At 50.7% G+C, this 22,819-nt stretch overlaps 2 protein-coding genes across 4 annotated transcripts in view; one reads left to right on the top strand and one right to left on the bottom strand.

The window, feature by feature from the left end:
* Positions 1-1,128: 1,128 nt before the first annotated feature.
* Positions 1,129-14,687, bottom strand: KLHL28 (kelch like family member 28). 2 transcript variants are annotated; one of them, XM_058839940.1, is made up of 6 exons: positions 14,594-14,679; positions 12,431-12,680; positions 11,391-12,289; positions 6,585-7,028; positions 3,260-3,468; positions 1,129-1,685 (listed from the first exon to the last, which is right to left on the bottom strand). In XM_058839940.1, exons 3-6 carry the CDS (start codon positions 12,287-12,289, stop codon positions 1,522-1,524), a joined length of 1,716 nt encoding a protein of 571 aa, XP_058695923.1. In that variant the 5' UTR covers positions 12,431-12,680; positions 14,594-14,679; the 3' UTR covers positions 1,129-1,521. The 2 variants fall into 2 exon arrangements, with proteins under 2 accessions (XP_058695923.1, XP_058695933.1); XM_058839950.1 differs by lacking the exon at positions 12,431-12,680 and having other exon boundaries at positions 14,594-14,687.
* Positions 14,688-14,992: 305 nt separating this feature from the next.
* The window catches only part of TOGARAM1 (TOG array regulator of axonemal microtubules 1), a 33,202-nt gene continuing 25,375 nt past the window's right edge, over positions 14,993-22,819 (top strand). For both annotated transcript variants that reach the window (XM_058839863.1, XM_058839873.1), the window contains exons 1-3: positions 14,993-16,440; positions 21,644-21,800; positions 22,241-22,375. In XM_058839863.1, the coding sequence (XP_058695846.1) occupies positions 15,043-16,440; positions 21,644-21,800; positions 22,241-22,375 (1,690 nt within the window). In that variant the 5' untranslated portion in view covers positions 14,993-15,042. The remainder of the gene's footprint in view (positions 16,441-21,643; positions 21,801-22,240; positions 22,376-22,819) is intronic.

The raw sequence follows: 22,819 nt of genomic DNA, 5'->3' as shown, positions 1-22,819 counted from the left end.
GGGTCAAATTAACAATTCCAGCGTTTTCAATGCAGTTTCTCTTATTTCCATTTAAAGTTCTGCTCAGTTCCACCAAATCTGAAGGAGACCTGCAGGATTTTATGGTCAGTGCAGTCTGGGATACCTGAATGATGTTTTATGGTCACAACACCCTCCTGGACTGGTGAAATTCCAGGGATTGGCATGGAAGAACTGGAGCAGCCCTGGCTGCAACCAGCTCTGCAGGAATTCAGGAAAAATCCAGAGCACTCAAACCTCCCCATTTAGCAAAATCATAAAGAAATGGTTTTTAAAGCAACTGTGCCAAATATTATTGCACTTTTCAAAATAACACTGTGTGGGTTTGGAAAACAAACACCCAACATGTTAAAATGAAGGGAAAGGAAACTCTGGAGGCAAAAAAAAGTAAAAAAATCCTTAGTTCCAGGCCTGGCAATGGGCAGAGACCACAGAAATTTAAGGTAATTGAGAAGACAACCCAAAATGTGCTAAATTGGTTAAATTATGTTTTAAATGATGGTTGTAACCCACAGCATCGCTTTCTTGGGCCCAGTTTTCCTGATTAACCCCGTATCAGCAGGACACACATCTGGGATGAGCCCTGTCTCAACTCCCCTGGGGTGAAGGGCAGAACAATGAACACCAAGGTGAAAAACCCCACTGAAACACCCAGCAGGAGCTCCTTGCACAGGGGTGGCACTGCAGAGCAAAGAAGAAACCAAAGCAGTGGAAGAATGCAAACATGCTTTTATCAGGAATGCACTGGAATCAGGAACAGCCTGGGGCACCCCTGCATTTAGCACCAGTGTGAGATGGGGATGCTCAGAGGAAGCAATCACACAGTCCTTGAGAAAAGGGGGAGCACGGGAGAAGGATGGGATGGAGGATTTATGGGATATCATGCTAGGAATGCCACTGCTGGGATTCCTCCTCGCATTCCAACAGCAGGGTTGAGTGGGTTCATCTAGCACTCGTCTCCCCACAAAAGGAAAACAGAAGGGGAAAGTTAAAAACGCAAATTCTCTTCATCAGATCCAAAAACGTCCCGAGGAGGCAAAAAATTTGCCTTGCAAACGTCTCCAAGGATCATCCCAGCCCTCCTAGCAGGAAGCAGGTGACAAAGGAGAGTACAGGCAACATCCTATGGCATTTATTATGTACAAACCTTGAGATACAGAAACAAGGCAGCCCTTGGTCATAAAAAACCCCGTGAAGCGCTGGCGCTTTCCCACGGGCAGGGCTCGGCACCCCGAGCTCCCCCAGCGCAGGGAACCCCACATTCCGCAGGAGGAAGAGACGAAAGCTCTGGGAAGGGTGGGACGGACAAATTCCCAAGCGGATGGCGGCTCTCTCCCGAAGCCGCTGCCGCCGGCGGGGTGCCCAGGGCAGCTCGGCTTCCCCGGCCGCGCTCCGGAGGTGCCGAGGGCTCCCTGGTGGCTCCCTGGTGGCTCCCTGGTGGCTCCCTGGTGGCTCCCTGGTGGCTCCCAGGGCCCGGGGAGGTTTGCTGGCTCAGCCCAGGGCTCAGAGCGCCGTGAGGCCGAAGTTGCAGCGGCAGTACATCATCCCCGCTGAGTCCAGCCACGAGTCCGAGATGGGCTCGTACCTCTGCACCGTGTTCAGGTAGGACGAGCCCGAGTGGCCTCCCACCACGTACAGGTGGTCATCGATCACCGCCGCACCCACACCTGCGGGGGAGGAAATGTCAAACGGCGTGGGAATCATTCAGGGGGTGGGAATCACTGGGGGGGGTGGGAATCACTGGGGGGGTAGGAATCATTCAGGGATGTGGGAATCAGTCACTGGGGATGTGGGAATCATTGGGGGTGTGGGAATCACTGGGGATCTGGGAATCACTCAGGGTGTGGGAATCAATCACTGGGGGGGTGGGAATCACTCAGGGTGTGGGAATCACTGGGGGGGTGGGAATCATTCAGGGGTGTGGGAATCACTGGGGATGTGGGAATCAATCATTGGGGATGTGGGAATCACTGGGGGGGTGGGAATCAATCACTGGGGGTATGGGAATCATTGGGAGTGTGGGAATCACTGGGGATCTGGGAATCACGGGGGGTGTGGGAATCACGGGGGGTGTGGGAATCACTGGGGGTGTGGGAATCATTGGGGGGGTGGGAATCAATCACTGGGGATGTGGGAATCACTGGGGGTGTGGGAATCAATCATTCAGGGATGTGGGAATCATTGGGGATGTGGGAATCACTCGGGGATGTGGGAATCACTGGGGATGTGGGAATCACTCGGGGATGTGGGAATCACTCGGGGTTATGGGAATCACTCGGGGATGTGGGAATCACTCGGGGATGTGGGAATCACTCGGGGATGTGGGAATCACTCGGGGCCGTGGGAATCACTCGGGGCCGTGGGAATCACTCGGGGGTGTGGGAATCACTCGGGGATCTGGGAATCACTTGGGGTTGTGGGAATCACTGGGGGATCTGGGAATCACTCGGGGATGTGGGAATCACTCGGGGATGTGGGAATCACTGGGGGATCTGGGAATCACTCGGGGATGTGGGAATCACTCGGGGCCGTGTGCCCAAGTGGATTTTCCCCCCAGCACCCCCAGGCTGACCCCAGACCTCGCTGCCCAAAGAACAGGGCTGTAAATGAGGAGCCCTCTCTGCTCAGCTCTGACACCCCATCTGTGCTGTTCCCATCACCTTTCCTATCCCAAAACCTCCCTCTGTCCTGGGGCCCCTCTCAGGGAGACTGGGGTAGGATCATGGAATATCCTGAGCTGGAGGGACCCCCAGGGATCATCCCAGACCCCCCAACAATCCCAGCCTGGGCATCCCTGGCAGCGCTGCCCAAACGCTCCTGGAGCTCCGGCAGCCTCGGGGCCGTGCCCATTCCCTGGGGAGCTTTTCCAGAGCTCATTCCACCCTCTGGGGGAAGAACCTTCCCTGATCTCCAACCTAAACCTCCCCTGGTCCAGCTCCAGCTGCCCTCAGGAGGAGCTGCACCTCAATCCTGCACCCCTGAGTGCCCAACCCAACAAAATGCAGCAGAACAGTGAGCACAGAACTGCTGAGACTCACCACTGCTGAAATCACTGAAAAAACAGGAGCTAGAGTAGAATTCCTTCTTCCTATAAATTTTGTTGCAGCTCAGCATTAATAAACTGACCTTGGAGAAACCAAGACCCCTCCCCAGAGCTGAAGTCACCTTTCCCCAGAGCTGAGTCCCTGCCACTCCCCCTGCAGGTTTTACCAGCTCCAGGTTCCTCTCTGCCATGTCCCACCTGTCCTGGGCTCCTTCATGGGCCGGCACACCGTCCACTGGTTCTGGTGGGGGTCGTACCTCTCGATGCTGGACAGGTGGGACACCCCATTGTGTCCCCCCACCACGAAGATGAAGCCCAGCATCACCCCCACCCCAAAGTTTATCCGTTTGTCAGCCATGGAGGCCACGGTCTCCCAGGAGTTCTTGCTCGGATCGTAGCGCTCCATGCTGCAAAGCAAACACAGCCGTGAGCCCGGGGCCTGGGATGGGAATTCACTCCTGGAATGTCACAGGAACAGCCCAGGATCTGGGATGGGGATTCACTCCTGGAGAGCCACAGGGACAGCTCCAGGATCTGGGGATGGGGATTCATTCCAGGAGAGCCACAGGAACAGCCCAGGATCTGGGGATGGGGATTCATTCCAGGAGAGCCACAGGGACAGCTCCAGGATCTGGGGATGGGGATTCACTCCTGGAGAGCCACAGGGACAGCTCCAGGATCTGGGGATGGGGATTCACTCCTGGAGAGACACAGCGACAGCTCCAGGATCTGGGGATGGGGATTCACTCCTGGAGAGCCACAGGAACAGCTCCAGCCCGGGATCTGGGATGGGGATTCACTCCTGGAAAGCCACAGGCACAGCTGGTTCTACCAGAATTCCCACACAGGAATAATGGAATGCAGAGGAAAGGGCTGGAGCTGATGGAAAATCCCGTGGTGCAGTTGCTTGGCACAACCCAAGTCCAGAAATTGTGTTTTCACCTGGGAAGCATCCATCACATCCCAGGGCACTTCCACAACCAAAGCAGCCCAACTGTGCAGCCAAAATCCAGTTTTAACCCATTTTTATAATATATTCAGACAAAGGTTGGACTCAATGATCTTAAAAGACTTTTCCATCCCAAATGGTTCTGTGATATTTCCCCCAGACACTGCCATGGCTCAGCCTCTCCCATGCCCTCCCTGCCCTGGATCTTCAGTCACACCCTAAAACCAACCTCAGGTTCCTCAGAGCTGAAAGCTCTTTCAGGATGCCTGGTGCAGGTTTTTAAAATAAGAATTTAAAATTTATGTCATATGAATAATAATCTATTAATATAATAATCCATTAAAATAATACTATAATCTATTAAAATAATACAATAATCTATTAAAATAATACTATAATCTATTAAAATAATACTATAATCTATTAAAACAATACAATAATCTATTAAAATAATACAATAATCTATTAAAATAATACAATAATCTATTAAAACAATACAATAATCTATTAAAATAATACTATAATCTATTAAAACAATACTATAATCTATTAAAACAATACAATAATCTATTAAAATAATACAATAATCTATTAAAATAATACTATAATCTATTAAAATGATACTATAATCTATTAAAATAACACTATAATCTATTAAAATAACACTATAATCTATTAAAATAATACTATAATCTATTAAAATAATACTATAATCTGTTAAAATAAATTTTTAGTGGGAATCTGAACACAACACAGAGCTGAAGTGTATTTCTATGGGTACACAGCAAATCCAAAACTGCCTTGAGGCTGGCCTGAAAATAACATTCAGAGAGAAAAAGCATGTGGAGAGTGTATTTATACTCCTCAGGAAAAGCAGAGAAGAGACTGCTGATGAAAACACTGAGGGCAGGAGAGACCTGAGATGAAAGGGAAGTGAATTCTCATCATTATTAATATTTTTGATCACTGTACAGATCATTAGCACACTCCTGGCTCAGAGCTGCAGCTGCAGGAGCACAGAGGGGCAGAAGAAAGGGGGACAGGAGATCAGCAGCAGGACAGGGTTTGGAAAGGGGGTTCACTGCCCAGGGGGAGCTGATTTAATGCCAGAGCTTGGAGGAGCCATGATGGTACTCACCCCTCCAATCATAAATAAAACCAAAATCCTTCACAGAATATGGAACACCCTGAGCTGGAAGGATCAAGGAGTCCAAGGACCCTTTTCCTAACAAAAGAAGAACCTTTTCCTAAAAGAAGAACCTTTTCCTAATGTCCAACCTAAACCTCCCCATCTCAAGTATAAAAAGTCCATGCAATTCATTGTTCCAGTGTCTGAACAATCACTGTGCCCCTTCCCAGGAGCAAGAGTTTCATTCCTTACTCAGCTCTTACACTTGTAGTTTATGATTTTGCTTCCTGGAGGGACATTCAGCTGGTTTGTTCCCATTTTAACGATGGGAAATGGTTCCCTTGGATAACTGGATGTCCCTGTTAAAGCAGTACCAGGAAAACTCCTTGGGAATGCAAGGTCAGAAACAACCCCTGGAGTCAGAGCAGTAACCCCCATCCTGAATTCTGCTACTGGCACTAGCACTAATTTGAGATCCCATCAAGAGTTATGTATTTATTTTGTGTGTATCAAGCATGGGAAAACTCCTGTTCACCTCAAATCAGGGCTTTCATGGCAAAACTCACCACCCACCCTCAGATTCTGCAGGATTGAGCTACAAGGGTCAATAACATGCAGGCACGTCTCTGTTTTTACCTTTTTTGGTAAAATCACCTTTTAGGTGATCTAAAAAAGAGCCCAGACAAGGTGGAACACACAAAGTGAAGCAAAACCAGAGATTTCCCGTTTGAGTGATGGGACTGATGTGACAGAGCAGGGATTAATGAGACCCAGGATCTATTGGAGATGATTCCATTGGCTGCCCAGGGGGTTTGGTGGTGCCAGGTGGGCACAGGGTCACCTCCAGCATGTTCACATGGGCAGGGAAGGATTAATGACCCTGCCCAGGAGGTTTGGTGGTGCCAGGTGGGCACAGGGTCACCCCCAGCACGTTCATGTGTGCAGGGAAGGATTTGTGAGGCTGCCCAGGTTTGGTGATGCCCAGGTGGGTCACCCACCCCCAGCACGTACCTGTTCATGTGTGCAGGGAAGGATTAATGACCCTGCCCAGAAGGTTTGGTGATGCCCAGGTGGGCACAGGGCCACCCCCAGCACATTCAGGAGGTTTGGTGATGCCCAGGTGGGCACAGGGTCACCCCCAGCACGTACCTGTTCATGTGTGCAGGGAAGGATTAATGACCCTGCCCAGGTTTGGTGATGCCCAGGTGGGCACAGGGCCATCCCCAGCACGTTCATGTGAACAGGGAAGGATTAATGACCCTGCCCAGGGGGTTTGGTGATGCCCAGGTGGGCACAGGGTCACCCCCAGCACATTCAGGAGGTTTGGTGATGCCCAGGTGGGCACAGGCTCACCCCCAGCACGTTCATGTGTGCAGGGAAGGATTAATGACCCTGCCCAGGGGGTTTGGTGATGCCCAGGCAGGTCACCCACCCCCAGCACGTACCTGTTCATGTGTGCAGGCCCGTAGCCCCCGATGGCGTAGATCATCCCATCCAGCACAGCAGCAGCGAAGCAGCTCCGTGTCCTGCTCATGGGGGCCACCAGCTGCCACTCCTTGACCTTGGGGATGTACTTCTCCACGCTCCTCAGGTAGGACTGGCCGTCGTAGCCGCCCAGCGCGTACAGCTCCCCGGCCAGCACCGCCACGCCCAGCGTGCTGCGGCTCTCAAACATCCTCTCCAGGGAGCTCCACGTGTTGGTGTCGGGGTCCCAGCACTCCACGGAGCTCTCGTGTTTCCTGTAGCTGATGCCCTGGCACACGTGGGTGGCGATGCCTCCCACCACGTAGATCTTCTGCTCCAGCACGCAGATGCCGAACTCGTAGCGGGGGATGCTCAGAGGGGCCAGCCCGATCCACGAGTCGTTCTGGGGGAAATACATCTCCATGCTGCAAGGGGAAACAGGAGATGGTCAGGAAAAGGGGATCCACCTGGAGACAGTGGCCAAAGGGAGGAGAAAATACACATCAAAACAACAAAATAACCAAAACTGGTCAGGAAAATGGGATCCAGCTGGAAACAGTGCCCAAAACGGGGAGAAAACACACACCAAAACACCAAAATAACCAAAACTAGTCAGGAAAACGGGTTCCAGCTGCAAACAGTGCCCAAAGGAGGGAGAAAATACACAACAAACACCAAAATAACCAAAACTGGTCAGGAAAAGGGGATCCAGCTGGAGACAGTGCCCAAAGCGGGGAGAAAATACACAACAAACAACAAAATAAACAAAACTGGTCAGGAAAACGGGATCCAGCTGCAAACAGTGCCCAAAGGAGGGAGAAAACACACATCAAAACACCAAAATAAACAAAACTGGTCAGGAAAAGGGGATCCAGATGGAGACAGTGGCCAAAGGAGGGAAAAAACACACACCAAAACACCAAAATAAACAAAACTGGTCAGGAAAAGGGGATCCAGATGGAGACAGTGCCCAAAGCAGGGAGAAAATACACACCAAAACAACAAAATGAACAAAACTGGTCAGGAAAACAGGAACTGGAGCTGAAGACAGTGCTCAAAGGGAGGAGAAAACACACACCAAAACACCAAAAGTGGTCAGGAAAACAGAATCCAGCCGGAGACAGTGCCCAAAGGGGGCAGAAAACACACATCAAAACAGCAAAATAACCAAAACTGGTCAGGAAAACGGGATCCAGCTGGAGACAGTGCCCAAAGGAGGGAAAAAACACACACCAAAACACCAAAACTAGTCAGGAAAATGGGTTTCAGCTGCAAACAGTGCCCAAAGGAGGGAGAAAACACACATCAAAACACCAAAATAAACAAAATTGGTCAGGAAAATGGGATCCAGCTGGAGACAGTGCCCAAAACGGGGAGAAAATACACACCAAAACAACAAAATAAACGAAACTGGTCAGGAAAACAGGAACTGGAGCTGGAAACAGTGCCCAAAGGAGGGAGAAAACACACATCAAAACACCAAAAGTGGTCAAGAAAACAGAATCCAGCCGGAGACAGTGCCCAAAGGGGGCAGAAAACACACATCAAAACACCAAAATAACCAAAATTGGTCAGAAAAACAGGATCCAGCTGGAGACAGTGCCCAAAGGAGGGAGAAAATACACACCAAAACACCAAAATAACCAAAACTGGTCAGGAAAATGGGATCCAGCTGGAGACAGTGCCCAAAGCAGGGAGAAAATACACATCAAAACAACAAAATAAACAAAACTGGTCAGGAAAACAGGAACTGGAGCTGGAAACAGCACCCAAAGGAGGGAGAAAACACACATCAAAACACCAAAAGCGGTCAGGAAAACAGAATCCAGCCCGAGACAGTGGCCAAAGGGGGCAGAAAACACACACCAAAACACCAAAATAACCAAAACTGGTCAGGAAAATGGGATCCAGCTGGAAACAGTGCCCAAAGGAGGGAGAAAATACACACCAAAACACCAAAATAACCAAAACTGGTCAGGAAAATGGGATCCAGCTGGAGACAGTGCCCAAAGCAGGGAGAAAATACACACCAAAACAACAAAATAACCAAAACTGGTCAGGAAAACAGGAACTGGAGCTGGAAACAGCACCCAAAGGAGGGAGAAAACACACATCAAAACACCAAGATTGGCCACAGAAAGGGGAGAGGGAAAAGTAAATGACAGAGAGGGAAGCACACATCTGTATTTACAAATGTACATTTGGAAACTACAGCTTGCAGTTTATAAATCCTCATCTTAGGGACACTCTGTAATTTAAATAAAATGTTAATGCAGCACAAACCAACCTGAAAGATTGTTGTGACAGGGATGGACAGGACACTTGTGTGAATATTCCTATATTCCTATGTGTGAATATTCCTAATATTCCTATAATTTTTATTCACCCATCTCATATTTATAGGAATATTAGAAGGTACTGTGCTGGAATCTAATTGCTCACTGAAATTTACTTTATTGCTTGGCTAGTGGATATATCTATCAAACTTTCCTCTTTTTAGATAGTTTATTTTGTTTCTTGGGGATTGTTTTACATGGGTAAAATTCTCCTCTTTGCAGGTGCAAGCTGGTTTTTTTTCACAAGAATAGATTATTATGCAAATGATTCTCATTCCTGTGATTCTTTTTTTCCCAGGAACTTCCCAGGCTGGTTGTTAGCTTAGCCAAAATAGCAAGACCTGATTTTACAAGGCCTTTCTTTTGTAAGGTTTTACCCATATGTAACAAAAAAACCCATGTCTTTAAAACAGCTTACTTCTTTTAAACAGCATTTGAAATCTTAAATTGAAATCTTAAATTGAAATCTTAAATTGAAACCTTAAATTGAAACCTTAAATTGAAACCTTAAATTGAAACCTTAAATTGAAATCTTAAATTGAAACCTTAAATTGAAATCTTAAATCACTCTTTTCTTTTAATTATACTCAGTGTGAGAACACGGTGGGTCTAGCTTGCCCCATATAAAGTCTAGCCAATCTACCTGAATAGTTTAATTAATAAATTACCTAAATAATTAAGAGGCTATCTGGTAGAGAGGAAACAGGATCTGTTCAAAAACCATACAGGAGCATGAGGCCCCTGGAGAGCTGACACTAAGAGCCCAGAAACAGGAGCTGCTGAAACACCAGACAAGAGAAATTAAATATATTCTAATTAATTTTGTTACTATGAAGCACCAAAAAATTGAAATTAATCCAAATTATACTGGTAGGCTACATTTTATAATCACTGAAGAAGGTGGGAAAGAAGCAGAGCTGAAGAATATCAGAGAATGACTTCACTCACCCAAACAATTTTTATGAAGCACAAACCTTCACTTTATTTCTTAAGCCTATAAACCCAATTCCCTGTCTATAAACAATTCCCTGTCCCAACATTTGGTTGAGTATCAGTGAGTACCACTGGGAAAATTAACTTTAAATGACTTTGATATCTCTGAACACAGGGAAAAGAACACCCAGCTCGCCCCAGGTTTTTAAATGTGCTTCTCTCTGCGAGCACAGGACTGTCACATATTATTATTATTATTATTATATGAATTATAGGAATATATCCAGAATCCAGCTGTGGAACCAGTTCAGGCAGTCTGCCTGGGCACAGGGAACACTCCTGGGGCTGATAAGGGCACTCTGAACATCAAAGCTCTTCCTGTGCAAGTATAAATATATAAATGGGTATTTGTATATAAACAGCCCACACAAAGTTTAACTACCAGCTCTGGGAGTGGTAATCCCATGTTCTAAGCAAACCCAGCCACACCAGCTTGCAGCATAAAGTTGTTTTTCCCTCTTTCATTCCCTCTGCTCCTCAGGATGAGCCTCAGGGATGCTCTCCAGGAACAGGGAGGTTCATTCTGGAATGCAGGGGAAGCAGGAGGGGCACTCACCTGCTCCTGCCAGCACAGCACAGACACCTGCCTGGGGACTAAAGCCATCATCACATCACATCCACAGCTCCTGCACGAAATCCCAGGATCCCTGAGGCTGGAAAAGCCCTCCAGGATCAGAGTCCCAGCTGTGCCCACCCTGTCCCCAGAGCTCCGAGTGCCACCTCCAGCAATTCCTGGGACACCTCCAGGGATGGGCACTGCAAACCTCCCTGGGCACTTCCAAGGCCTGAGCGCCCTTTCCATGGGGAAATTCCTGCTGCTGTCCCCCCTGAGCCTCCCCTGGCCCAGCCTGAGGCCGTTCCCTCTCCTCCTGTCCCTGTTCCCTGCCAGCAGAGCTGTCCCCTCCTGGCAGGGAGTTGTAGGGAAAATCCCTCTGAGCCTCCTTTATTCTCCTTCACTCTGCTCTGATTAAGTCTATTTTAATTCCAAGGGTTTTTGAATTACCAGGAAGCACATTTGTCAGATACCAAGTTAATTTTTATGGTTTGTTTGAAATGATAACAAATCATGGGAAAATTAATAACAAAATAAATAAATAACAAATCGAGGGAAAATTAAGTAAAATGAAAATACCTGGAAGGAAAAATAAGAACTGTACAAACTTAGCTAACCATAACGTGATAACCTAACGTGATTAACCACATTATTAACTCAATCAACAGAACCAAAACTATTTCAGAGATTTTTTTGCACAAACAAAACCCCCTAACACTGCAAAAAGCATTTTGAACTCAGGGGCTCATCCTTGTTAAAAACAAACACCTGCTGAAGAGTTTTTATGGAGGAAAGGAACAACCACACCCTGCACACTCTGCTGGGACTCCCAGCTCCGTTCCAACCCCAGTGATTTGGGGGTTCCCAGCTGGCAGTGCCCACCCCCCTGGCCAGGTGTTGCTCACCTCTCCAGGCAGGCGAAGAGCCCGGCCTTGCCCCCCACGGCGCAGAGCACCTTGGGCGCGCAGCGGGGCCGCGTCAGCAGCACGCTCTGGTGGGACAGTCTGTGCTCGGGCATGAAGTGGTACTTGAGGGCCTCGTTGAGCAGGTGCTTGCAGGTGTGGTCGTCCCTGATCAGGTGGTTGGCCTCGTAGAGCCGCGTGAGGAACTTGACGCTGAGCAGGGGCAGGCGCACGCAGTGCAGCAGCTGCGCCAGGTACTTCTGGCGCTCCTGCACGTCGTACTTGATCCAGGACTCCAGGGCGTAGAACACCGTCTCCTCCGTCACCACGTTCAGGCAGTCGTTGGACACGATCTCGTCCAGCTCCGAGTGCGTCAGCTCCAAGAACTCCTCGGTCTGGCACACGTCCTCGAAGTTCTGGCAGATGAACTTGTTGGCCGCCAGGTACAGCTCGTGGCAGCCGTAGGTCTCGGCGAAGCGCGAGATGCCGATGCAGTTGCCGGGGTCCAGCTGGCTCTCCAGGAAGGCGCAGCACTCCTTGACCACCAGCTTGACCTGCAGCAGGTTGGCGGCGGGCAGCAGCGACTCCACGGTGTCCTGCGAGATGAAGACGGTGCCGGTGTAGGCGTACTCCACGATGGCCTGCAGCGCCGCCTCGTCCACGCACTGGAACTCCACCTCGGCGTTCTCCTTCTCCGACAGGTTCCCGGTGAACATGGCCTTGAAGTAGGGGCTGATGCTGGCCAGCACCACCTTGTGCGCGTGGATCTTGGCCTCGCCCACGCGCAGCACGACGTCGCAGAGCTCCTGGTGCTGCCGCAGCAGGTTGAGGCCCTGCAGGAGCTGCTCCGAGTGCAGGGGGGTCAGCTTGGCCAGCAGGAACGGCGGGGACGACGGGTCCATCTGGGACAAACACAGTTTGGGAGGTGTCACTTTGTGTTTTGTAACTGGGACGCGCCACGCGCGACGGTGAAAAGGCGTTTTTACGTTCTGGCTTTTAAATCGTACGGTTTGTTACCTCCCAGCTCCCTTTTCAAGCCTTACCTGCTATACTTTCTCATTTAAGTGAAACCCAGGACCTTCAAATGCTCATTGGCAGTCTATGCTAGATTCAACTCTGAATTTAAAAACCCCACAACCATCGCTTTTTTTTGTTCTGGAATCAAATATCTATGATCTGATTGTTGGGGTGTCTGTGCAGGGCCAGGAGCTGGGCTGGTGATTCCTGTGGATCCCTTCCCACTCAGGACATTCTGTCATTCTACATCGAGGGTTTGAGAGAACTGACCAGTGGCTGAAATAGAAACAAACACAGATAACTAAAGAATACAACTGGCTTATTGGAGACAAAGTTTTCAAAGTTCTCAAACTCCTTTTGTGCAGTTCAATTGCTCCTGGGGAGCAGCCCAGTCCTGCTCTGTGCCTTTCTCTGGCAAGGAGCAGCTTCCCATTCCCATTCCCTCTGCCAAGCACCCCCAGAGAGCCAGTGGGGCTGGAGCAGGTTCCTGTGCTGGGGATGCACACAGGAGAAACGGGAGATCCTCACCTCACCTCACCCTGCGGCTCCCACCACGCCAGGAAATCCCTGCTGGGCCGGTCTCAGCCCCTGCAGAGCTCCCCAGGTGAGCAGGGGGACAGGCTGAGCTCTCTGGAATTCTCTTCCCTGGCACTGGCAGCTGCCCACGCTCCCCAGGAGCGCAGAGGGGAGGATCCTCACTCCCCCTCAGCTCCACCAGCTCCTCTTCCCCCGCGTCCCCGCGCGCTTCGTGACACCGGAGCCCTGGGGTTCCTGCTCTCATTTCAGCTCCAGGAACGCTGCCAGGGTGCAGCAGCTTTTGTTCAGCCCCCAGCGCTGCAGGGCTGAGGGGTGGAGGGCAGGAACGTGTCAGGATCCTGGGCCAGCAGGAAAGAATCCCATTGTTCCACAGGGAACACTGCAAGCACCCCACTCCCCAGCCCAGCCGCTTCTCATCTGCTAAAATGATCTGCAAGATCTCGCTTCTTTTATCTTAATAACAAGTTCATGGTTTGCACAGCTCCTTAAATGACACCTCACTCGCAGGGGAGCCCACTTAAAAGTGCTTAATTGGAAATAATCACACGGGTTGCCAGAGTTTAAATAAAGAATACAATAGCAGTGACAGGGAAGGGGCTGAAAAACCTCTTCCCCACAAAGAGATAAATAAGCTCAACTATTATCACTCTGTACTGGAAAAATTAACTGAAAGAAACTAAATTAAGTGGATCTGCAGAAGGCAAGATCATATATAACAATGTTTTTCCTATCACAATTTTGCAGCACGAATTCCACAAGGGAGAATTAAGAAAGTTAAAATAATAAAATCCAGCAGCTAAAAGAATGTATTCCGATTTTTTGTTTGCATTCAGTTCCTGGCTTCATCATACAAACACACAAAAATCAGGCACCACCACAGGCAAAAAGGAACAGTCACGGTTCAGCTGCAAAACCTGCCAAAACACCTGTAAATAACTATATTTAAGGTATTCTGCAGCAACAACGCTTCGAGTACCGCCCTGGCAGAACCTCTCACCCCCCTGCACGGCCAGGCTCGCCCATCCCAGGGATCTGCTGGGTTTTATTTTACTGTTGAGCGAGAAATCAGCAGCTGGAAGATGGAGCAGCCCTGGAATTGTGACACTCGGCAGATGGTGACCCCCGGGCTGTCAGAGCCCCTCAGCCCGTGCTCCAAACTCAGCTGGGACGGCAAGAGCGGCTGGAAATGAAGAGGTGAAGCAGCGGAATAAACAGAGCTGAGGCAGCGGGGAGTGCTGAGAGCAGCAGGAGGAGCTGCGGGCTCTGCCCTGCCCCGAGCGGGGAGCGGGAGCTCACCGGGACCACCGGGGGAGCGGCTGGGGCTGCCCGGAGAGCCCCGGCACCGGGCAAGAGAGCAAAACACAGCCCAAGCGGCGCTGCTTCTGCAATCCTTGCCCTGCCCGCGCTTGTGCCTCAGCCCGGTGCCCGAGCGCCGCTCCCGGCCGGGCACGGGGCTCGGAGCAGCCTGGGCTGGGAGAGGTGTCCGTGCCCAGGGGCCCAAATAACGGCGGGGCCCCGCCGCTCTCCGCTCACACGGGGGTCTCCCCGTGCCGCACCCCGCCCGGGGACAGGGGAAGGCGGCGCTGCGGCTGTGTCGCGGCTGTTCCCGTTATTCCCGTGGTTCCCATTATTTCCGCTGTCCCCTCTCTCACCTGTGCCGGGGTGCCCCAGGCCCGGCCCGGCCGCGCCGCCGCCTCGTTCCGCCGCTCCGCCACCGCCCCTACGTCACTTCCGGCCGCCCCGCCCCCCCGCGCCCCGCCAATCAACGGCCGTGCCGCCTCACACACCCACACCCGCCGAGCCCGGGCGGTTCCACACCGGCACCGCGCGGGGGGGACGCCGCGGCTTCGCTTCCCCGGAGCTTTTGCTTCAGGCCCGGCCCTGCCGCTCTCGCGGCGCCGCTCTCCGCTTCTCCTCCACCGCGCCCGCTGCCCGTCCCACCCGCAGCGGCCTGAGGAGAAGTAGGGGAGTCACGCGTGTCCCCCCCCCCCGCTCGCCGCGGCGTGGTCGGCGCCGCGCCGGCGCGGCACGCGGCGCCCCCTGGCGACGGCGGCGTTGCCGGGCGGGGCCTGAGGGCCGCCCATGGCCGCGGCCTCGGGCCATGGCGGAGCCGCCGCCCGGAGCCGCCGCACCGCGGGGCCGCGGCCGGGCCTGGGAGCGCGGCGGCTCCGCGCAGGACGGTGAGAACGGCACGGAGCCCTCCGGCACCGCTCACAACGGTTCGGGCACGGAGCTCCCTGGGCCCGCTTTGAACGGTTCGGGCACGGATGCCCCCGGCCCCATTCACAACGGTTCGGACACGGAGCCTCCCGGTCCTAATGAGGACGGGCCGGGCACGGAGCCCGCCAGCCCCGCTGAGGACGGGCCGGGCACGGAGCCCCCCAGCCCCGCTCAGAACGGTTCGGACACGGAGCCCCCCAGCCCCGCTGAGGACGGGCCGGGCACGGAGCCCCCCAGCCCTGAGGAGGACGCGGCTCCCCCGCTGGGGCCGGAGCTGTCGCTGGTGCCGCCGGAGCTCCGCGCGCGGCTGCTGGACCGGCGGGACTACCGGGGCCGTGCCCAGGCCGTGGAGCAGCTGCGGCGGGCGGTGGAGGGCTGCAGCCCGGCCGCGCTGAGCGCCGCGCCCGCCGCCGCGCTGCTGGGGCTGATCGCGCTGCTGGACGCGCTGCTGCACGACCCCAACTTCGCGGTGGCGCGGGGCGCGCTGGAGGTGACCCGGCTGCTGGCGCTCCGCCTCGGCCGCCGCGTCCCCGCCGTGCTGGCCCCGCTGGTGTGCGCGGCCGCCCGGGCGCTGGGGGACGCGCAGCCGGCCATGCGGCGGGACAGCGGGCGGCTGCTGCTGCGGCTGATGGCGGCGGCCGGCCCGCGGCCCGTGCTGCGCCTGCTGCTGCAGGAGCGGCTGCTGCGGCACCGCAGCGCCCGGCTCCGCGAGGAGCTGCTCAACACGTGCATCGCCGCGCTGCTCACCTACCCCGCCGCACAGCTGGACCTGCCCCAGCTGGCGGCCGCCCTGGCCCCGGCGCTGCTGGACGCCAAGCGCAGGGTCCGGCACGCTGCCATGGAGGCGCTGGCCGCGCTGGGCTCGGCCCTGGGCCCCGGCAACGCCGGCGCGCTGCTCCGAGCCCTGGAGGCGGTGGAGCTGCGGGCCGGCGGAGCGGGGGTCGTGCACGCCGTGCAGGCCCGGCTGGCCAGGAAGGTGCTGCCCCGGCTGGGCGAGCAGGGACTGGTGGAGTACGGAGTGCCCTCGCCCTCCTGCGGGCACTGCCGCGGGCCGTGCCAGCCGCCCGGAGCCGACACCGAGTGGCTGCTGATGGGCAGCAGGAGCCGGAGCGCCCACGGGCACTGCGGGCACCCCGCCTGTGCCCAGCGCCGAGCCAGCCCCAGGAGAGTCCTGAGCGCCGGCAGAGGCAAAAACAAGCTGCCCTGGGAGAACGAGCCGGCTGCGGACGGGGAAGGTGGCTCGGGGGTGAGGATGCCCGTCACGAAGGGTGTGGAGCAGGTATGGAACTCCCTCCTTGGCTGTTTTTATCCTTAAGGCGTTTCCAAAGGGAGGATGAAGAGTTATCGGAGGCTTGTTAAGCATGGGAGGTACGGCTGCTGGTTCATGTTTCGTGGATCTGTACGCTCAGATTGCTCTGGGAAGGTAAATTTGGGAATTCCTTATGTCAGATTCAACCAAGCAATTTGCCAGAGTACTTACCGCTTACAAAAAAATAGATGAAACTTTTTTTGACGTTAACTGGACTACCCGAGGCACTCCTTAATTCTGACAGCAGTGGCATGACTGTCGTGTCAACAGTGACAGGTGAACCCCAGGGGGTGAGCACGAAAGTGAGGAAAGCAACCTTTATTTGTATCTTTATTGATATAAAATATACACTTTGTATCTTTTGTTGAAAGCGCGGGGCTGACTGCAGAGGGTTTCCTGTTTGGGGGAAAGCTGAGCTGCTCCTTCAGCTCTGGCTCTGAAGGCAGAGCTGCGGGTGGGGCTCTTTGGGATGAGCCTGGGGGCTGCCAAGTGCCTGTGTGGCTCTTGCTCCTTGGGCTGATCCAAGCAGGAAAAATGTAGGTCAGGCTGGAATGGAGATTGTGGTTGAGTTTGGGGGTAGTCACCTACTGCCCACGTCGGCAGCTGGAAAGGGGAGGAACCTCTCGAAAACTGTCCAGGTTCTTTTTCCTTTGCCAGTGGTTCTGTGTTTTGGATACCACACATGGGGGTGTACCTCTGTGTGGGGGTTTTTCTGTTGGGTTTTGGGGTTTTTTTAAAGTGGACACATTTGATTTATCACAATTTGATTTCCTGTGAGGGAGCTGAAGCAAACAGCTCCTCGGGAAATCAGAGGCCGTGCAGAGGATATTCCTCAGTGCCACATTTACGTACTCAGATTTTAATTCTCAGTTGCTTGGTAACTTGTTGCTGGGCTGGGTGAGGTCATGGACAGTGAGTGCTCCTCTGCAGCCTGGCTGTGGGGCAGGCCCTTCACAAAATAAACTCAGTTCATGTTTCTGTACTGCCAAACCTTGAGCTTCATGCCTAGACTTGAGTGCTCATCTCTTTCCTTGGTGCCTGTGTTACCTTTCCCAAGCCTCCTAAAGTCACCTGTGTCTTCCTGAGCTGATGAATCAGTTCCTTTGGGATATCTACAAACAGAGTCAGGACAGCAAGGTGTGTAGGAAACACCTCTGGAGCAAGAAGGGTTTCCTTTTTGGAACAGTTTTTTCAGTATTAACTAATACAGCTTGTAAAAAAAACCCAACCCGTGCCAGTGTTCTCCTGGTAGGTTGGGCCAAGCCCACTCCTGCTGCTGCTGTTTTTCTGGAGCTGTGAACAAAAATCAAGTTAGCACAGGCACCAACACCTGGCTGGGGCTTGGAAAGGAGGAACATTCCCTGCCTGGGACAGCCCCTCTCCAGGGAAGGCAGGGAGGGGCTCTGGAAATGGTCCTTTCCTGAAAGGAATGAAGCCTTTGTACATGTGGTTGTGTTTATCTCTGTAAGGGGAGGAGTTTCCAGCCCTGCTGAGAGGGAGAGAAAGCAAGTGGCCGATGGGTTCTGTTTGGTTAGTGTGTAAAGTGCATTTCAGGGTGGGGTAAATCATCAGTTCCTGGAATGGTTTGGGTGGGATGGGACCTCAAATCCCACCCATCCCACCCCTGGATGTGCAGGGACAGCTCCCACTGTCCCAATGTCCAGCCCCAATGTCCAGCCTGGCCTTGGGCACTGCCAGGGATCCAGGGGCAGCCACAGCTGCTCTGGCAATTCCAGCCCAGCCAGCAATTCCCAATTCCCAATCTCCCATCCATCCCTGCCCTGTGGCACTGGGAACCTGATTTGGCACAGGATGAACTGGAGGTTCAACTGAGGTTGGCCACACCTCAGTTACTGTAAAGGAAACTTGAAACATGGGGATGGTTTAATAGTGAAATATTTACCTGATTGCTGTAGTTGACACCTTTGCTGCTCCTTCTTCACATCCTGATCCTTCATCTCATCACACCTGACTGAAGCTCTCTAGGGCAGGGGACACTGTCCAGTGATGTTGGTGACCTGAGGGAGCAGCTGGAGCTGGGCTGGGGTTGGATATCAGGAAAAGTTCTTCCCCTGGAGGGTGGAATGAGCTCTGGAAAAGCTCCCCAGGGAATGGGCACGGCCCCGAGGCTGCCGGAGCTCCAGGAGCGTTTGGGCAGCGCTGCCAGGGATGCCCAGGCTGGGATTGTTGGGGGGTCTGGGCAGGATCCCTGGGGTCCCTTCCAGCTCAGGATATTCCCTGATTTTCTGTCTTGGATGCAAGAAAGTGAATTGTGTTTTCAGTCTGGGAATATAAAGCTGGGTGGAGTTCCCTGGACCGAGGATATTCCAGGAGCTGTGAGAGTCCAGCTCTTGTCCCTGGGCCATCCAGCAGTCAGGATCTGTGTGGGATGTTACCCTGGAACTGCCCTTAGCTCCCTCAGTAAGGAAAATGCATTTATCATGCGTAAATCTCAGGCAGTCAACTGGTTTCTGTACATGTCAAATATTAATTATTAATTCAGACATTCCTTTCAAATGAATTTGCTTAAAAATTAACTTTTGGAGTCATTCTGTGGCTGAAAGGATGCATGGAAGCAGATTAATGTTTAAGGCTGTTTTCCTGCCGGTATTTTTAGGGTCATGTTACAGAGAGATTGTCCAGGGCTGTGTCTAGACTCTGCTGATCAGATAAGATGTGAGTAAAACATCTGTGAGTTAATGTGTACTAAAAATAAAATGTAGATAAGGCATATTGGCCTGAGGGGTTTGTCTGGCAGCCTCTGGGGATTCTCCATCCCTGGATGCACTCAGGTGTTCCAGGGCAGGTTGGAATATGGAATATTGCAGGGTGAAAGTTACCCCTGGGACACACAGACCCTGCAGGCCCTAGCCCTGCTGCTGGAGGTACCTTTGGAACCCAGAGGTTCCTTTTGGGGGAAACAAGAGCATTTGGACATTTCAACGGACATTTAAGCCCTTCTACAAAGTTCCTGTGAACTCTGGGATCTCCTCTAACTGCAGATGTGGAATTCTTCTCATTTCCATATTGATCTGATAACGGGAGAACTTGATAGCTGGGCTTTGCTGAGGTTCAAATGCCCTGGGAAATCAGATTTATGGAACAAAACCTCTTTGTTTTCCAACAATCAGAGGGACACAGAGGGTGGCCAGTCTGTGGGGTAAAGGTGTCCCTTCCTCCAGTTTTTCTGGGAGAGATTTTGGGGAGATATTTGTCTTAGTGTGGTGTTGGTTTCTTCCTGGGAGAACATTGCTGGTGCTGCTGGTGTTGGATTAGGAGCACCTTTGGTGTCATCCCAGCTCCCCAGGGAGGGAATGTTTGCCTGTGATTCCAGGCTGGACAGGGCTAGGAGAAACCTGGGACAGAGGAAAGTGTCCTGGCCCATGGCAGGGGTGGGATGGGATTTATCCACCCAAAGCATTCCAGGATTCCACGATGGGTGACTCTCAAATTACTGTGGTGGATGGGTTCAGGTATTTTCCAACATTTGTGGAATTTAAAGGAATCTGAACCCATTTGAGAAATCCCTTTGCTGGGATCTGTTATGTACTCCAGGGAAACATCTGGCAGCTTTGGGTTTGCTTTATTTCCCACCACCCCCAAGCCTGTGTTTAGTGAATTTGCAATGCTGTAATTATAATTTGTGTACAAGGAAGCAGAGTTTTCACTCCTGGAGCTGGGATGGGAACAGCTGAGCCAAGCTCTGCAGTCATGGCAGTGTTGGAATTCACTCCTTCTGCACATGTAGCTTCATCTGTATGGAAAAATGGGATGAAAGTTTATCCTGTGCCAGCTCCTAAGCAGAAAATTCCCTCTCTGCCAGCTGAAACCAGGCTGTGGTGATGTGAACAGGGAATGTTTCATTAAGGATCCATGGATGGAATGATGTTTGGTGATTGCAGGAATGGGAATGCCAAGGTCTCACATCTTTATCCCAACTTGTAATAACCTGCAATAAACCACTTCAGCATTTTCCTGCTGTTCTTTCCCTCCTGTGTCCCTGGGAAGGGAGGGCAGAGTAAATACAGCCTGGGAATGATTTAAATCACCAATTTTACTAATTTAATCAGAAATTTATTTAAAGCATGACCTTGTCTTTGTTAGATATTGCTATTATTGAGATTTTCTCCCTACCTGCAGCCAGTTCTCAGTAAAAGCTGCTGGTGTTGCCAGGTACAGTTTTAGACTGAATCTGGAGTGTGTGGTTTGCAAGGAACTGTTCCATTCTGGGATTTTGGGGTTCTGTTGTCTATTTAAACACTTCCCCATCTAAAGCACATAATTCAAAAAGTCGATGTTTAATTTTTAATATTCAATTTTTAAAACAGTGCTATTTTCTACCAGTTTATTTTGGTGGAATTTTTTTCCCCCCTTTCAGTGTGAGTAGTTTTAACCTGTATTTTAGCAAGAACTGCAAAACAGCTGCAATGCTTTGTAATGCTTAAAATGTTTGAATATTGGGTAGGTGGGAAAGTCAAGCTCGTGTGAGGATGTTTGTGCTGTTTGCACAGAGCAGTGCTTTCATGTCACACATTTTTATTTTATTTATTTATTTTGCTTTTATTTTTTATTTATTTAATTTATTTATTTTGCTTTTCTTTATTTTATTTTATTATATATTTTATTTAATTATTTTTCTTTTATTTTTTCTTTTATTTATTTATTTTATTTATTTATTTTGCTTTTATTTTATTTTATTATTTATTTTATTTATTTTCCTTTTATTTTTTTATTTTATTTATTTTATTGATTTATTTTGCTTGTATTTTTTAATTTATTTTATTTATTTTTCTTTTATTTTTTTATTTTTTATTTTTTTTTTTATTTTCTTTTTATTTTACTTTTATTCTTTATTTTATTTATTTAATTTTATTGATTTATTTTGATTTTATTTTTTATTTTTATTTTATTTTTTATTTTATTTATTTTATTTATTTATTTTATTTTATATTTTTATTTTATTTATTTTATTTTATTGATTTATTTTGCTTTTATTTTTTATTTTGAATTTATTTTTTATTTTATTTAATTAATTTATTTATTTTGCTATTATATTTTTATTTTATTGATTTATTTTGCTTTTATTTTTTTATATTATTTATTTTATTTTATTGATTTATTTTGCTATTTTATTTTATTTTATTTTATTTATTTATTTTTCCTTTCCCTACAGCTGGCTGCATCCAGTGATTTCCTTCACTCCCCGAAGCTCCGTCCCTCGCAGGGAATCCCGGGCAGTGAGGAGCTGTTTCCCAGCAGGAACAGAACTTCCAGACCTCCACTGCAGCCCAGTGTGGAGCTGAACCTGGAGCATTCTGCACTCGCTGCTGGTGAGTGGGGCACAGGGACCTGCTGGGGCTGCCAGGGCACACCAGAGCTGAGTGCTTCAGTGGCCAGAAGGCTCTGAAAGGCCTGGGCAAGACCAGACCTGAGTGGCTGTGTCCCCGTGGCCCTGGGCTCGGTCCTTGTCCCCTCTGGGGACTCCTGGTCCTGCCAAGTTTGCTCCCCTTCATTGTCACACACTCAGAGAGGGGATTGTTCTCTTGCCCCCCTGCAATTCCCAGCTGGAGCAGCGCCCTGGAAGAGCAGCCAGTCCTTTTCCCTTTTTCCCTTTCCCTTTCTGAGGTTGCTTAGAGACTCTGGAATTAAGTACTCAGAGTGTATTTGAGTTTCACACTCTGAGCTACACACAGTCTGCATTCCCTGTGAAATATTACTGGATATTCTCTGGTGAAGTACTGATTTGCTTCTTTGTGTTCTCTTTTGGAAGGTGCTCTGGGCTCTCACCAGCCCCAGATTTCAGGGAAATGTGGGACACTTGGACACCCCCAGGCACGTGGGAAGAGTGGCAGTGTGGGCTCTGATTTGCAGTTTTTGGGATTAAATAACTGTCAGCAGGACAAAGGTATGTGGCTTCTGTAGGGCACATCACTTTGGAGCTGTCTCTTTGTTCCTTGGCTTCCCTAAGAAATGGAAACTGTTACTGGAAGGTTGTTCAGTCCCTCTCCAGATGGAGAATGGCTCCTCCTTCCTGTGGGATTTAATTTGTGGCTGTTCATTTACAGCCCCACCTTTGATCTCTGTGTCAGGGTGTTGGAGAAAAGGTGCTACTGTGGGAGGATCACAGCAGTGTTTGATCTACTTGCATCACTCTGTTTTTTAAAGATAGTTCTCCAAAACATGCCTGAGAAATCATTTTAAGGCTTAAACTCACATTTGGAGAGGAATGCAATTTTCAGAATGAAGTTGGTTGATTTGTCTGCTTGCTTGGGTGAAGCCTTCAGGCTCTGACTGCCTAGTGGTGCATTATTTCATGGCAAATTATTCTTATGATAGACTATTTCATTGG

The sequence above is a fragment of the Poecile atricapillus genome, chromosome 1 (assembly GCF_030490865.1).
Source record: "Poecile atricapillus isolate bPoeAtr1 chromosome 1, bPoeAtr1.hap1, whole genome shotgun sequence".
NCBI classification, from domain to species: Eukaryota; Metazoa; Chordata; class Aves; order Passeriformes; family Paridae; genus Poecile; species Poecile atricapillus.
Note: the sequence above shows the minus strand (reverse complement) of the source record. Positions and strands in the feature narration are given on the sequence as shown.

Bases quoted from the DNA above. Each gene is read 5' to 3' on its own strand.
- KLHL28 (XM_058839950.1), bottom strand. From the start codon at position 12,289: ATGGACCCGTCGTCCCCGCCGTTCCTGCTGGCCAAGCTGACCCCCCTG. The intron at 7,029-11,390 runs GTGAGCAACACC...TTCCCCTTGCAG, and splicing joins CTCTTCGCCTGCCTGGAGAG to CATGGAGATGTATTTCCCCC. The intron at 3,469-6,584 runs GTACGTGCTGGG...TTTGCTTTGCAG, and splicing joins GGGCCTGCACACATGAACAG to CATGGAGCGCTACGATCCGA.